The sequence below is a fragment of the Hippopotamus amphibius genome, chromosome 7 (assembly GCF_030028045.1).
Source record: "Hippopotamus amphibius kiboko isolate mHipAmp2 chromosome 7, mHipAmp2.hap2, whole genome shotgun sequence".
NCBI classification, from domain to species: Eukaryota; Metazoa; Chordata; class Mammalia; order Artiodactyla; family Hippopotamidae; genus Hippopotamus; species Hippopotamus amphibius.
Genome location: NC_080192.1, coordinates 110,822,703 through 110,836,347, shown reverse-complemented (window position 1 = coordinate 110,836,347; position 13,645 = coordinate 110,822,703). Strand labels below are relative to the sequence as shown.

General features: G+C 40.8%; 1 protein-coding gene across 1 annotated transcript in view; it reads left to right on the top strand.

The window, feature by feature from the left end:
• RHOQ (ras homolog family member Q) overlaps nucleotides 1-13,645 on the top strand; it is a 38,900-nt gene that overhangs the window by 20,123 nt on the left and 5,132 nt on the right. Inside the window, exons 3-4 of the mRNA XM_057740616.1 lie at nucleotides 11,627-11,791; nucleotides 12,092-12,187. Coding sequence (XP_057596599.1) covers nucleotides 11,627-11,791; nucleotides 12,092-12,187 — 261 coding nt within the window. The remainder of the gene's footprint in view (nucleotides 1-11,626; nucleotides 11,792-12,091; nucleotides 12,188-13,645) is intronic.

Here is a 13,645-nt window from a genome sequence, read left to right as displayed (position 1 = left end):
CAGGCCTGGTACTTATATGTGCCCGCCTCCAAATAGTTAGCCCTGGGCAGCATCTACTCCTCTGTGATACAGGGACCACAGCACTGGCTGGTGTAGTGGGGGTCCCTGAATAGTCTCTGTGAGCTGCAGAGATGGGGCCAGTGAGTGGCAGATCCGTACATACTGAGTGAGGGATGGAGGGTGCGAGAGGGAGACAGAGCCAGAGAAGAGGAGCAGCAGAATGAGAAGAAGGGGTGAGGAAGGAGCTCCCTTCAGTAATCTAGGGCCTGCTTCATTCTGCTCCCACTACTTAGATCTTGTGCTCACCCAGGAGCCAATATCAGGCACACTTCAGAGATGCTGCAAGTTCAGACCATACAGTAAAGCGAATGTCGCCATAAAGTGAGCATATGAATTTTTTGCTTTCCTAGTGCATATGAAAGTTATGTTTACACTATACTGTAGCCTGTTAAGTGTGCAATAGCTTTATGTCTAAAGAAAAAGTACATACCTTAATTAAAAGCTACTTTATTGCTAAAAAATGCTAACCATCATCGGAGACTTCAGCGAGTTCGCGGTAGTAATGCCCAAGAGCGCTGATCGGGACTTCCCTGGTGGTCCAGTGGTTAAGGCTTTGCCTTTCAAACGCAGGGCGTGTGGATGTGATCCCTGATTGAGGAGCTAAGCACCTAAGATCCCACATGTCCTGGGGCCAAAAAACCAAAACATAAAACAGAAACAATATTGTAACAAATTCAATAGACTTTAAAAATGGTCCACATCAAAAAAAATCTTTAAAAAGAAATCACTGATCACAGATCACCATAACAAATATAATAATGATTTTTTTTAATTAATTAATTGGTTTTTAAAATTTTTTATTGGCCACGTTGGGTCTTCATTGCTGCACGCGGGCTTTCTGTAATTGTGGAGAGCGGGGACTACGCTTCGTTGCAGTGCACAGGCTTCTCATTGCCATGGCTTCTCTTGTTGCGGAGCACGGGCTCTAGGCGCGTGGGCTTCAGTAGTTGTGGCACTTGGGCTCGTTAGTTGTGGTGCACGGGCTTAATTGCTCCACGGCATGTGGGATCTTCCCAGACCAGGGCTCGAATCCATGTCCCCTGCATTGGCAGGCAGATTCTTAACCACTGTGCTACCAGGGAAGCCCAATAATGATTTTTTTTAAAGGCCTGAAATATTGCAAGAATTACCAAAGTGTGACACGTAGACATGAGGTGAGCAAATGCTATTGGAAAAATGGCGCCAGTAGACTTGCTCGCTGCAGGGTTGCAACAGACCTTCAATTTGTAAAAAATGCCGTATCTGCAAAGTGTGATAAACTGAAGCACAGTAAAATGGGGTGTGCCTGTGCTTTGGCCAGTGGGCAGAGAATGAGCCCCTCGGATAATCCAGGGACCACTTCATTCTGATTGGACTACTTGGATCACGTACCCACCTAGGAACCAGTGACTTTGGCCAGGGGTTAGGTAATGAAACTCCATGATGGGCTTAAATCCAACCAGGAATTCTTTAAGCTAAATATCGGGTCTGGGTTCCTAAGGGCATGTGTCTGGATAGAGGAGAGGTGGGTCCTGAACTAAGTCAGTTTTGGAAAGAAGAAGCAAGTAGGAGAAGGATGCTGGGTAGACAGTCAACGATATCCTCCATCCTAGGTAAATGTCAAGACAATGGAAAAAAGGTGGCAGTGAAAAACAGTAGCAGAAGCTAAAATGCTGGAAGAATCTCTCAGTCTGAGGCTCTGCTCCTTAGAGCTCACCTTATTATTCAGGAAGGTGGGTTGCACAGAGAAAGGGCCCTGATCTTAGGAGACAGTTGGAATCTTGGCTGACAGTGGTAACAGCAACCTGAGACACTCACCTGTTAGTGGAGAATTCAGATGCTTTACCCGCCAGCTTTGCAGCCCGTGAAGAAGGTGCAGGCCACCATGATCTGGCTGCAGTTTGCCCTTCTGACTTCACGTCCCACATGCTACCCTCATTCATTCAGCAAGAATTTAATAAACAGCTACTATAAACCAGACTGAAGAGTAGTCCACTGCCCTCAGGGAGTCCTGTGGAGGATACAGGTAAGAAAAGAGGCAATTGTATTACAATGTAAGAAATGGGATGACAGGAGAAGGTGTTACAGAGGGACCTTAATCTGAATTGGGGGTTTGGAGAAGGTTTGTTGGACCAAGAAATTTTTAGACCAGAGCTTGAAAGATGAGTAGGAGCTACCCAGGTGAGGAGTGTGGAGAGGGAAGAACAGACTGGCTGGGCAAGTGATTGACTTACTTTGTGTTTGGGGTTGATAATGAGGGCTTCCAGGGTTCTGATTTGATCCTGATTGAATGATGATGTCTTTTCATGAGTTGGTGAACACTAGAGGACATGCAGATTTGAAGGGGAAGAAATAAATTTAGTTTAGAAATGTTGAATTTGAGATGCTTCTGGTTCAGCCAAAAGGAGGCATCTAGCGCTGGGTCTGGAACTCAGAGGCAGAGAGCTCCTCCAGCTAGGCTCTTCCCACTGTCTCCTCAACATCTTGAACTTAACATGCCCAAAACTGGCCTCCTGAGTTTTCTCACTAATGTACTTCTCCACTCTCAGTCTTCCTTATCCCTGTAAAGACATTATTCATCCAGTTGCACAAGCTGAACCAGAAGCCTCCCTGACCTTTAGCTCTACATCCATTACCCAAGCCCCGAGTCTTAATTCCAGAATATATCTAGAATCCACCATTTCTCTAGCTGTCAACTGCTTCCACTTAGTCCAAGCCACCATCTTCTCTCACCTGAATTACTGTAATAATGTCTCTCTTTGTACTCCTGCCCACCCCCCGCCCCGCCCTTCATCCACCACAAAGCAGCCTAAATTGCCTTTTTGAAAAAAAGCAAATTATATGACTCCCTTTTCTCAGCCTTTCAATGGCTTTCCATTGCTGTAAATTCTAAGGATCCAGGCCAGCTACCTCTCCAACCCCATCTTGTCATGCTGGCCTTTCCTGCTTTAGCATCTGTCAGGGCTTTTCTGCCTTGGGCCTTTTGCCCCTACTGTCCTATATCTGGCTCCTCAAAGCATCCTTCAGATCTCAGGTTAGATGTTGCTGCTTCCAAGATGGTCATCCTGGCTGTTCTCTCTCCTGGCTCTTTTCCTTCACAGCACCTATCCCAGTTTGCATTTATAATCATTTTTGCCCCAATTTGTTAAATATCTGACTCAGTGCCTCTAGTATATCACATCATCCCCCTTTTGATAACAATTTTTATAACAGATTTCTCCTATACTTATCTTCAAATGAAATCTATAGGTAATATAATCTCTCTGTATATATACATAATTTTAATTGATATCCTGGCAGTAATAGGAAGGAGAAATAAAAGGAAAGTAATTCATAATAAAAATATTTATTTTGGTATTAAATTCCTAAGTTCCAGGGCTGAGTACTCCAGAAATCGTAATGAAGTAGTCAGGTGAACAACCATGAATGCAGTAGCTCCAAAAGTTGGCTAACAGGGTTGTGTTTTAGTGGCAGTTAGGGTACTAAGAGCAATATTGCCCATGGTGTGCATTTTTCTGCAGTGGTAAGCAACTCTTGTAATGTTTGAACAACGTCAAGTAAATCTACCTTTCTCCTAATGTACAGCAGAGATAGGTCCTAGATTCAGGTCATTGTAAAAGGGTTTTTCATAGTCATTCAGTGCCTAGCGGTACACTCACCAATCATGCAGGACCCAGGACCGTTTTTCATTCCACAGGTCAGGCAGCACCCTGGCTCCTACCGCTAAATGCTGGTAGAGCTCCCCCATGCATTGACAATCAAAAATACCTCCCGCATTTCCAGTGTCTCCTGGACCTAGAGTAGTCCTGCCTTAGTGGGGAGGCACTTGCCTCTCCTCTGTTGTACCGTGAACTCCACGAGGCAGGGTCCGTGTCTGTTTCTCACCGGAGCACACGGTGTTCAGCACCTAGTGGGCAGGTATTTGTTGGAATAAAAGAATGCACGACTATTCCATCAACATGAAATTTGTACCAAAAAAAGTTAGAAAAGGAATACACCGCATAGAAGTGTGACCTGACATTAACCTTCCTTCTGCATGCCTTAGGCCAGCTGACCTCTGTTTTAGTGAAAGAGACTTGCAATTATAGCTCCAGACAATGTAGAATTGCAGCTCTAAATCCTTTACAATAAAGGAAGTCATCTCACCATGCACAAAAGAAATTGCACTGGCTCTGAAGTTGTGGTTTGTCTTTTTTTGGAAAGTCAGGCTTGTCTGTTGAAGAGCTCAAAACACTTGACCAGCTCTCTCATTTATCTTAACATGTGTATGCTATATTTATTCTCCCCTCACAGACGGGGAAATGAAGCTTGCCGAAGGGCCTTATTTAGCTAAGTCTTGATCCTCTGCCTTGAGGGGTCAGCTTAGATAAAACAGTATCCTAAAACTCAATTTTTATGAGGAGTTGAAACCTCCACCCACATTAAATCTGTTCCTAGGGCTGCTCACAAGGGTAAAAAGTGTTAGTTTGAGCGTTTTTAACCATGTGACGTGGCGATCTAGTTCAGTCCTCTCCTTTCAGAGATGAGGAAGTGCAGGTTCATGAGACACGGTTAGATAACGGCAGAGCCAGCTCTCCAGCTGCTCATCTTTCTGCTACCACACATGAAAACTTTTCTGTCTTTTTTCTTCAGCTAACCCAAGCAGGAGTTGTAATCAGTCAGGCAGCCAAAAGGAAGATAATAATGGAAAAGAAGCCAAAGATCTGGTTCACTAGCTCCTCAATAATTAATAAATTAACTGGGAGACTGACTTATTGTAATCAAAATATATGAAGATGACAGTTGCTTAAAGTTAGGAGCTGAATCTTCAGTTACAAGAATCCTTTTACCAAGAGCTAATCAGGTAAATACCATCTCACAACTGAGCAGAAGATTTTTTTAAAAAGGCAAGGAAGGAAGGAAGGAGGGAGGGAGATAGGAAGGGAGGAAAGAAGGAAAAAAGGAAGGGAAAAATTCAAATATTTTTAAAGTTTTTGAAAACCAATGACCTCTTAGGAATTTATAGCACTTAAAAGAAAATTCTCCTCCGCAAATTTTCTTTAGTCCAACTGTAGCAGGAGGGTGATAGGTAAATTTGATAAACTCATCTTTGATGCATTTTGATCCAAACTTACCAAAATATTCCCCAGAAGAACCTAAAACAGCTTCCTTGAAAAGTGGATACTTTTAAGGGTGTGAACAGTGATATTTCACAAAGTTAAATACAAAATGAACTTAAAAGCAACAAAAGGAATACACAGAGAAAATGAGGTTTCATAGATTACTAACACCAAGAATTGTTGTAGAAATGTTGACAATTTATAAGATTGCTGACAAAACACTTCATCTTCAGAAGCTAGCTTCAGCCCATGTGTCCTCTTGGCTTTAGTATAGCACCTTTTAGGGGTTAGAGTGATTCAAGAGCCATGCCTGATACCTATTTTAGGCTTCTCACCAGAAACAGATGTTTCAGATGGAGATTACTTCTCCTTCATTTACCACAAGCCGCCAGTTGTCACGGACATTCTTACGTAGTTGCCTTACGTTTTCTGTATCTCAAAGTAGTCAGAAGCTGTTCTAGACTTTAGACGTCTGGGGCTCATCTGTTACAGCTACTCAATTGTGGCCCTCCTTTTTCTCACTCTGGGCTGTTACGGAGGAAGACTCTTACAGGTTTTGATAATGACTATTTCCTGAATCAAAGTAACATCCTGGATTATCCAGGAAGCATAATACATTCTTATAGCACTTCATAGTCTTCGAAGCACTTGTCATTGATAATCTCCCATTTTATAGACTGATAAACAAAGGCTCTAAGAAATAAGTGACTTGACCAAGACCACATGCTGGTAGGTCATATGTGTTCCAATCCTCTCCATCCTGTAAGGCCCAACTCAAATGCCACCTTTTCTATGAAGTCTCTTCTTAGAGTCCCCTGATCACTACCCTTGGTTTTCACCACATTCTGACTTGTAATATAATGTCCACACACATTTGTCTCCCTTGCCGTGAGCCCCCTAAGAGCAGGAACCATTGTAAATGTTTTTGTCTCTTCCAGCCTATCAATTCTTCCTCCTCGGTGCCAACTTTAAGCATATTCTTCATCAGCACCGCCGTTTCTTCTTCTGTTCTAGGCTGTGGCTTTGAGGTCTGCGAAGTTCTAGTCAGATGCCCGGGCACACCACGGGTATTATTGCTCATTCGAGCTCGTTGCCATATTTTTAACATACAGATATCTTATGAGAGCTTTGCAGATGTTTATTATTTATTTATTTATTTATTGGCTGCGTTGGGTCTTTGTTGCCGCACACAGGCTTTCTTTAGCTGTGGCGAGCGGGGGCTGCTCTTTGTTGCGGTGCGCAGGCTTCTCATTGCGGTGGCTTCTCTTGTTGCGGAGCACGGGCTCTAGGCGTGCGGGCTTCAGTAGTTGGGGCTTGCAGGCTCTAGAGCGCAGGCTCAGTAGTTGTGGCGCAGGGGCTTAGTTGCTCCACGGGCATGTGGGATCAATCCCATGTCCCTGCATTGGCAAGTGGATTCTTAACGACTGCACCACCAGGGAAGTCCCTGCAAATGTTTATAAGGTGTTTTACTCGTCAGAAATGATCTGAATCTTGGCCTTCATTCATTTCCCTGATGGTTGCACCTTCTGGGCACATAATATTGATACCGACCAGGGTTCTTGGCCTTCCCCCATCAATAGAAATTGACTAGAGCCCAGAGGAGAAATTCAGGCAAGGCTTTATTGGGGCGGGGGCGGGGGGGGGGGGGGGATGCGAGAACAAACAACTGGCTGGCTTGCATGCTTACTTGCTGAGCCGGCGAGCTTGTTCCTTATATGGAGTGAGGGTAGGGGCGTGTCCAGGGGTTGGGCGGGAGGGGTGGCTTAGGGGGTTCGCCCAGCCCTGCGGTGGTGTGTGTGTGCAGGGGCTACGCTCAGTACTCTGCTTTTGCCCCTGACACTCTGTTTTTGCTCCAGCCTCTTCAAAAGTGGCAGTTAGGTTTTTTGGTCTCTTTGTATTGATATCTTTTGGGTCCAGAATTTGCCCCAACTGTGCATGCATGCAATTATTTTTAGTCCCATATAGTTTCCTTGTATTTTGTTGCTCTAGGAGAGGTTTGTGGTGCAAGCATGGCAGCACTGCAGCAAAGGGTCCCAGGTCCCAGCCTGCCTCAGTAGGTGCTTATTAATGTTTCTGTGATGAGGCATTTATATATTCACGTGCTCCAGTTTGCACTTTTCTTTCTCCCATTGCTGTATCTGACAGTCCTTTTCTATGTACATGTCTTGAATTTCCAGCCAAACTATAAGTTCCAGAGGGGACGATTGTATCTTTTATTTGTGTGTATGTGTCCTTAGAACATCTTCCATGCAGTATGGTCTCAAAACATCTTTGCTAATTGATTTTCAATGACCAGTGTGTGATAGAATACCACAAAAAGCACGGCAAGGCCTACACCACCCAACGTGAGTGATTTTGCTTAAAGTACACATTTTGGATATGTGTTTTAAATAGGCGTACACATTCTAAAAACGTGTTTTAAACAGAACTCGCTACAGTGGGAGGGAATACCCAGGTCCACACAAAGAAAACAAAAATGGTGTAGAAGTGGCAACACTTCTGGGCACTGCTGGCTGAGCTGGGCATAAAAAGGGGTCTCCCGACTGATGGCCATTTGCTGCAGTACTCTGTTGTACCTGAAGGTGTTTTGTTTCCTCTCAGAGCACATTTTGTTGGTCTCTTATTGTCAGGTTGTCAGCATGTGATATTGTTGAAGGGTGAAGCTTGTCATCCTCACAGATCAAGTGCTCTTGTTGAGAGCGGAGGGCCAGATCACTAAGCTACCAGAACACACTGTAAAAAAAGGATCCCAGTAGTACTTAGGCAATTGCTAAGAAGCTAAAGATTTTACTAAGCAGTTCAGCAATCCTATTGACCAAATTCACCATTGTTTTTCATGGTTTTGATGTAATGATAGTTGTCTTTTATACACTGAGAATGTTTCAGTTACCAGGCTGAAAATTTTAAATATCTACCTTTAAAAAAATTTTTTTGGACTAAAATATATAATTGATTTGTTAATTAGGAGGACGCTGGAGAATTGGCTTTGAGGAATTATGACTTTTAAAAGAAAGGGTAGTTCCACATTTAACTTTCTTTGTATTGTAAAATTTTAAATACATAGCTGGGGAGGAAAGAATTGCATGCCTCAATTTATTTATCCCTAAATCTAAAATTTCACATTAATTTCACTCAAGATCCTGCACAGTGGATATAAACAATTTTATATGATGAAGGGTACAGTATGCACAGGGGATCATTTACTTTTTAAATTTGCTATCTATTATTAGACTTCTGATTACTCAGGCTGAATGGAAGCAGAAAGGTCTCATCCTGGTCATCACTGCCAATTATTTAGCTGGAGATTACAGGCAGAAGGAGTTCATTTTAGATAGTTCAGACTTAAGAAGTAACATTTCTTTCCAAGGAGTTCTAAACACACCTGTCTTTTTTTTTAACCCCAATTCTTCACATTTTAACTATTCCAACAAAAATCTACAATTTAACAAATCTAGAAATGGTTAGTCTAGTTCTCTTCCTTTGTGCCCACAGGTGTCTTGAGGAAAATCAGTGTGCACTATGGTTATGAAAGGAATCTGTACGATAGACTTATGTTCTGTAGAATATTTGGATGAATATTAAGCATTTCTAGAGAACTTTGCATTCACTTACTTTTTATTTCTTGTAATACCCTCCTAGAGAAAGAATGCACGTTCTATCTCCCTGGTGAGGTAAAATTTTCATTAAAAATATCTAATTTGATTTTCTTAAAAAAATATAATTCTTTTTTTTTGGGCTACATTTTAAATAGTCTTAAGGCTCTCGAGTCCCCAAATGACTAATTAGTACAGTAATAATATATCATTCTCTTTTATTAATCTGAAAATTATACTGTCCTCAGGAGACCTCAGTTTGATTTGTGTGTTTTGATGCCAGAGTAGAAAACTTTATTTCTCACTAAAGGAGTTTCTTCCCTGTGGTTGGAGAGAGAACGATGCAGAGCCAGGACTGGTGTGGGACTGACGGGACCTGCATGGATTGGCAAGAACAGGAGAACCAGTTTCCCGTGGGGTGAAGAATTTATGTTAAAGCTTTGAAAGAGTTCTTTTATGTGCCTGGCACTCTGCTGAGTGCTTTACTTGCATTATCTCATTTGTTCCTCATAATCCTATGAGATAGTATCCTCATTTCTAATTCTGTGAAAATTGGATCTCGAAATATGGATGAGGAGAGATTTGTAGCAAGAGCCCCCCATTCCCTTACTGTGCTGCGTGCAGGTTTGCTCAGGAACACACTGCTAGGTAGTTGCTAGGTAGAATGCTAAGATCAAATACTGTCCCTTTAATTCTCCTTCCCGACATGCAGTTTGAAATGGGCAGTAGAGTATAGGAATACTTAATTCACCAAATTGTACTATTTAACACTCAAACTGATTTTTAAAACATGTTATATTTTTGGTAATAGTCCTCTTGTAACTGACTGGGGTGCCAGCATGTTTCATACCCATTCTACTTGATCTCTTCATTAATAATTTCGTAACACCAGAGCACTGCTTTATTCGAAACCAATTAGAGGCCTCCGCCTTTAAAAATAAACACTAAAGAAGACTGGGGATGGCATTTCCTGTCTTGTCCTGCGCCAACACCTGAGAAATCTTTCAGTGCCCTTGCCTCCAGACTGCAGGTGTGCCCTTCGAAAGCATCGCAGAAAAACAAGGGTTAACTCCAAAGTCATGTGTTTGAGATAATGATATGCTTGAGTGTAACATTGTAGTAAGAAAAATGTCAGAAGATGACATGAAAGGAAAATTGTTCCATGAGAGAAATACTACTGCTGAAACTCTGAGTGGAAGATGTTTTTAATATGCTTTTAGTTCCACATTCATGCAGTTCTAGTAGTGAAGCAGGTCATTTAAGAGGGGTGGCGGCTTAGGCCAAAAATAAAGTTGAAACCAGATGAGAGGCTAGCCCTGACAAAAATGGAACTGTGACCCTGTTCACTCACGAGAATGTAAGCAAGGAGAATTTTGTGTCATAGGAAATAATCTAAGCAAAACAGGATCTTCACTGCCTTTTTGATGGAGAGATGCTAAAACAGCCATCGATAGTACAGCCCTTCTATAGAATGTGAAGCAGCAGTTTAAAATTATATGGAAGTCATATTTTGTAATAACCTGTAAGGGAAAATAATCTGGAAGAGAATAGATACCGTGTGTGTGTATGTGTGTATGTGTATATATATATGTATAACTGAATCACTTTGCTGTACACCTGAAACTAATACAACTGAATCACATTGCTGTACACCTGAAACTAACACAACATTGTAAATCAACTATACTTCAATAAAAAAATAAAATAATATGGCAGTCTAACGTATTCTTGTCTGGAACCATCTCCAAAACATACTGAAAGGTGCAGAACAACATGGGTTGCATGGTTTACATGTATGTACAGATGTTTAAATAGGTACAGTTGTAGGCATATACATGCACAGAAAATAACTGGAAAGATACATATGAGAAATCTACATTTCAGGAAAGGAATGGAAATTAGAGAGGAAGGGGGATTTTGTGGATTTACTCCATTTGTTTCTCTCTTTAAATTTTCACACAAACATGCACGCGCACATACACACACACACAGTTAAGAAAACCGTATAAACAGGGAAAGCAAAGATTTACGGTCTCAGTGAAGATATATAGTGGTTAAGGCATAGGTTCTGAAGTGAAACTGCCAGGGTTTGGATCCCATCTCCTTTATTTGCTATACTTTCTTACACAAGTTATTTAAGTTCTGTTGCCTCTGTTTACACAAATGCGACACAGAGATAATGGTTCTTATGTCATAGGGTTGTTCCAAGGATTAAATAAGTAATACATGAGAGAGCATATGCATCATATGTTTAGTAACATAGCAAACATTCAGTATATAATATTAATTATGACAAATGACTGTACTTAGACATCCAGCTGCTGTCAATTCTGTGTGCAAACTTTTCAGTTAAGAATGCTTCTAGGGACTTCGCTGGTGGTTCAGTGGTTAAGAATCCGCCTGCCCATGCAGGGGCCCCAGGTTCAATCCCTGGTCCATGAAGATCCCACACACCGCGGAGCAATTAAGCCCGAGCATCACAGCTACTGAGCCTGCGTGCCTAGAGCCCGTGCTCTGCAGCAAGAGAAGCCCCGCTCTCCGCAACCAGAGAAAGCCCGCGCACAGCAACGAAGACCAAACGCAGCCAATAAATAAATAAATTTAAAGAAACAAACAAATATGTTCCAGTGACAACTCCCATCATCACAATGTATTTTCTCAAAGTTTCATCTTAGTCATTAATGATATTGTCATATTTTTACCCCACTGGTGTTCAGAACTTCCAAAGAAAGAATAGCAGAAACGAATGGAATTATGTTGTTTTTTTTTGTAGTATACCATACATTTCATTTGTGAAATAGTCCTGACTTTGCTTCTTTGACCATCTCATCTGATGTACATATTTGTTAGTAAACTTTAGAAATGGAAATAATGAGGTTTTCCTTTCTTTCTTAGGAAGACTATGATCGTCTGAGGCCTTTATCTTATCCGATGACTGATGTCTTCCTTATATGCTTCTCTGTGGTAAATCCAGCCTCATTTCAAAATGTGAAAGAGGAGTGGGTACCAGAACTTAAGGAATACGCACCAAATGTACCCTTTTTATTAATAGGAACTCAGGTATGTCTGCTTTGATTTGACCCATTTAAGAATAACCTCTCTGGCCTGCCTTGTGGTGTTGCTCTCAGAAAAATGGCCCTAAGGTTTAGCAAATGAGATACACGTTTAATCTCAGTTGTTATAATAAATTCTGTCACATTTTTGGAAAAAGTGTCAAAAGAAAGTAATTACTATACTAGTTAATTTTAAAAATCAAGTTCTTTTGTAATCTTTTTTTGATATGTGGGGTTGAATGGGACTACATGCTCTATCTTTAAAGACTGATAATATTATGGGACATCATTGACCTTTCTTAACCAGATTGATCTCCGAGATGACCCCAAAACTTTAGCAAGACTGAATGATATGAAGGAAAAACCTATATGTGTGGAACAAGGACAGAAACTAGCGAAAGAGGTAACGCAGCCTTTACTGAATTTAAAAATAAATGTAAACGAAGCTAAGGTAATAATAGAAGCTAATATTTATGGTGCATTTACTGTATGCTAGGCACTGTGCTAAGTGTTTTACATGCATTAGATCATTTAATCCTTGCATCAACTCAGTGAGGTCGGTCTGACTAGTTCCTTTGTTTTATGGAGGAGAAAACAGAGGCGTGGCGATGTCAGGTAACTTGTCAGCTACCGCAGGTACCTTATCGCAGAGCCTGGGCTTCAGTGAAGGCCTAACTCCAGCCTTTACACCTGTGCTACACTGCCAACAATATTTTCCTGATAAGTCACGTGTAGAAAGAGGTGTCAGAAAAGGGGGCTTCTGAATCAGGCCCTGTCTTCAGTGAAGACCCATGGAGTAGGCAGTGGAGTGCAGTAGGAGGACAATTTCAGTCTGCAGTTAAAAATAAAATATTATGGCTAGGTTGGAGGAAAACTGTGTTGTGTTCTCTTCCAACCTTTTTATGAAAGGTAGAAAATATTATCATTCTAAAAATATAACTGTGATGCACAAAACACCTTTTAACTCATATCCTTCCTCTCCCCAAAGTGAGGCTTACTTTTTTTCTCCATTTGCCCCTAACATTATTGGATTCTATTTTTTAGATGTTATGACTTTAATAAGACTTTTGTGGAAATGAAATCTAATAAGGTCTTTTTAAAAATACTATCAGGAAGCAGAAGAAAGCAAGAAAACTTTTTGGAGGATGGTTTTTCCTAAAGCAAAAGATAAACATCTCCACTAACAAGACACTTTAGAAATTCCATGTGTTAAATTCTATCATCTTGAGAGAGAAGGAATTTCTAAATGTCATAAAGGTAAAAGTCATAAATGGAGACATTGATGATTAAAAATTTAATGTGACATCAAATGCCAGAAATAAAAGTCATATAACAAACTTGACACTTATGGCAGAAAAATGGGTTAATGTGGATTAGTCAGAAAAAGACCTATATATACCTCAATAGGAAAAGGGACTCAGAACATCTGTGAGAGATTCTCCAAAAAACACAGATTGCCATTGAAGATAAAAAAATATGTTCATACTCCTTAGTAATCAAATGTAAGTTCAATTTCCATCTATATAATTGGCCAAAAAAAAAAAAAGACATTAATTACAATACCCACTGTTCCAAGGGTGTAAGGAAATGGGTACTCTATTGTTCTGTTGGTCATTGAGTAAAAGCAGCCTCAACAATGTGCAAAAGCCTTAAAGTCGTGTATACTTTTGATCAAGCAATTCCATAGGTAGGAGTTTATCCTAAGAAAATTATATGCAATGTACTTAAAGAGATGGCCATAAAGTTGCTGCATTGTTTAGAACAGAAAAAAAAAACCCAAAAAACAAAAAAACAAAAACAAAAAAACCCCTGCATCTATTAAAAATTTATGCTAATATACCTATTTAGATGTTCATGTTTA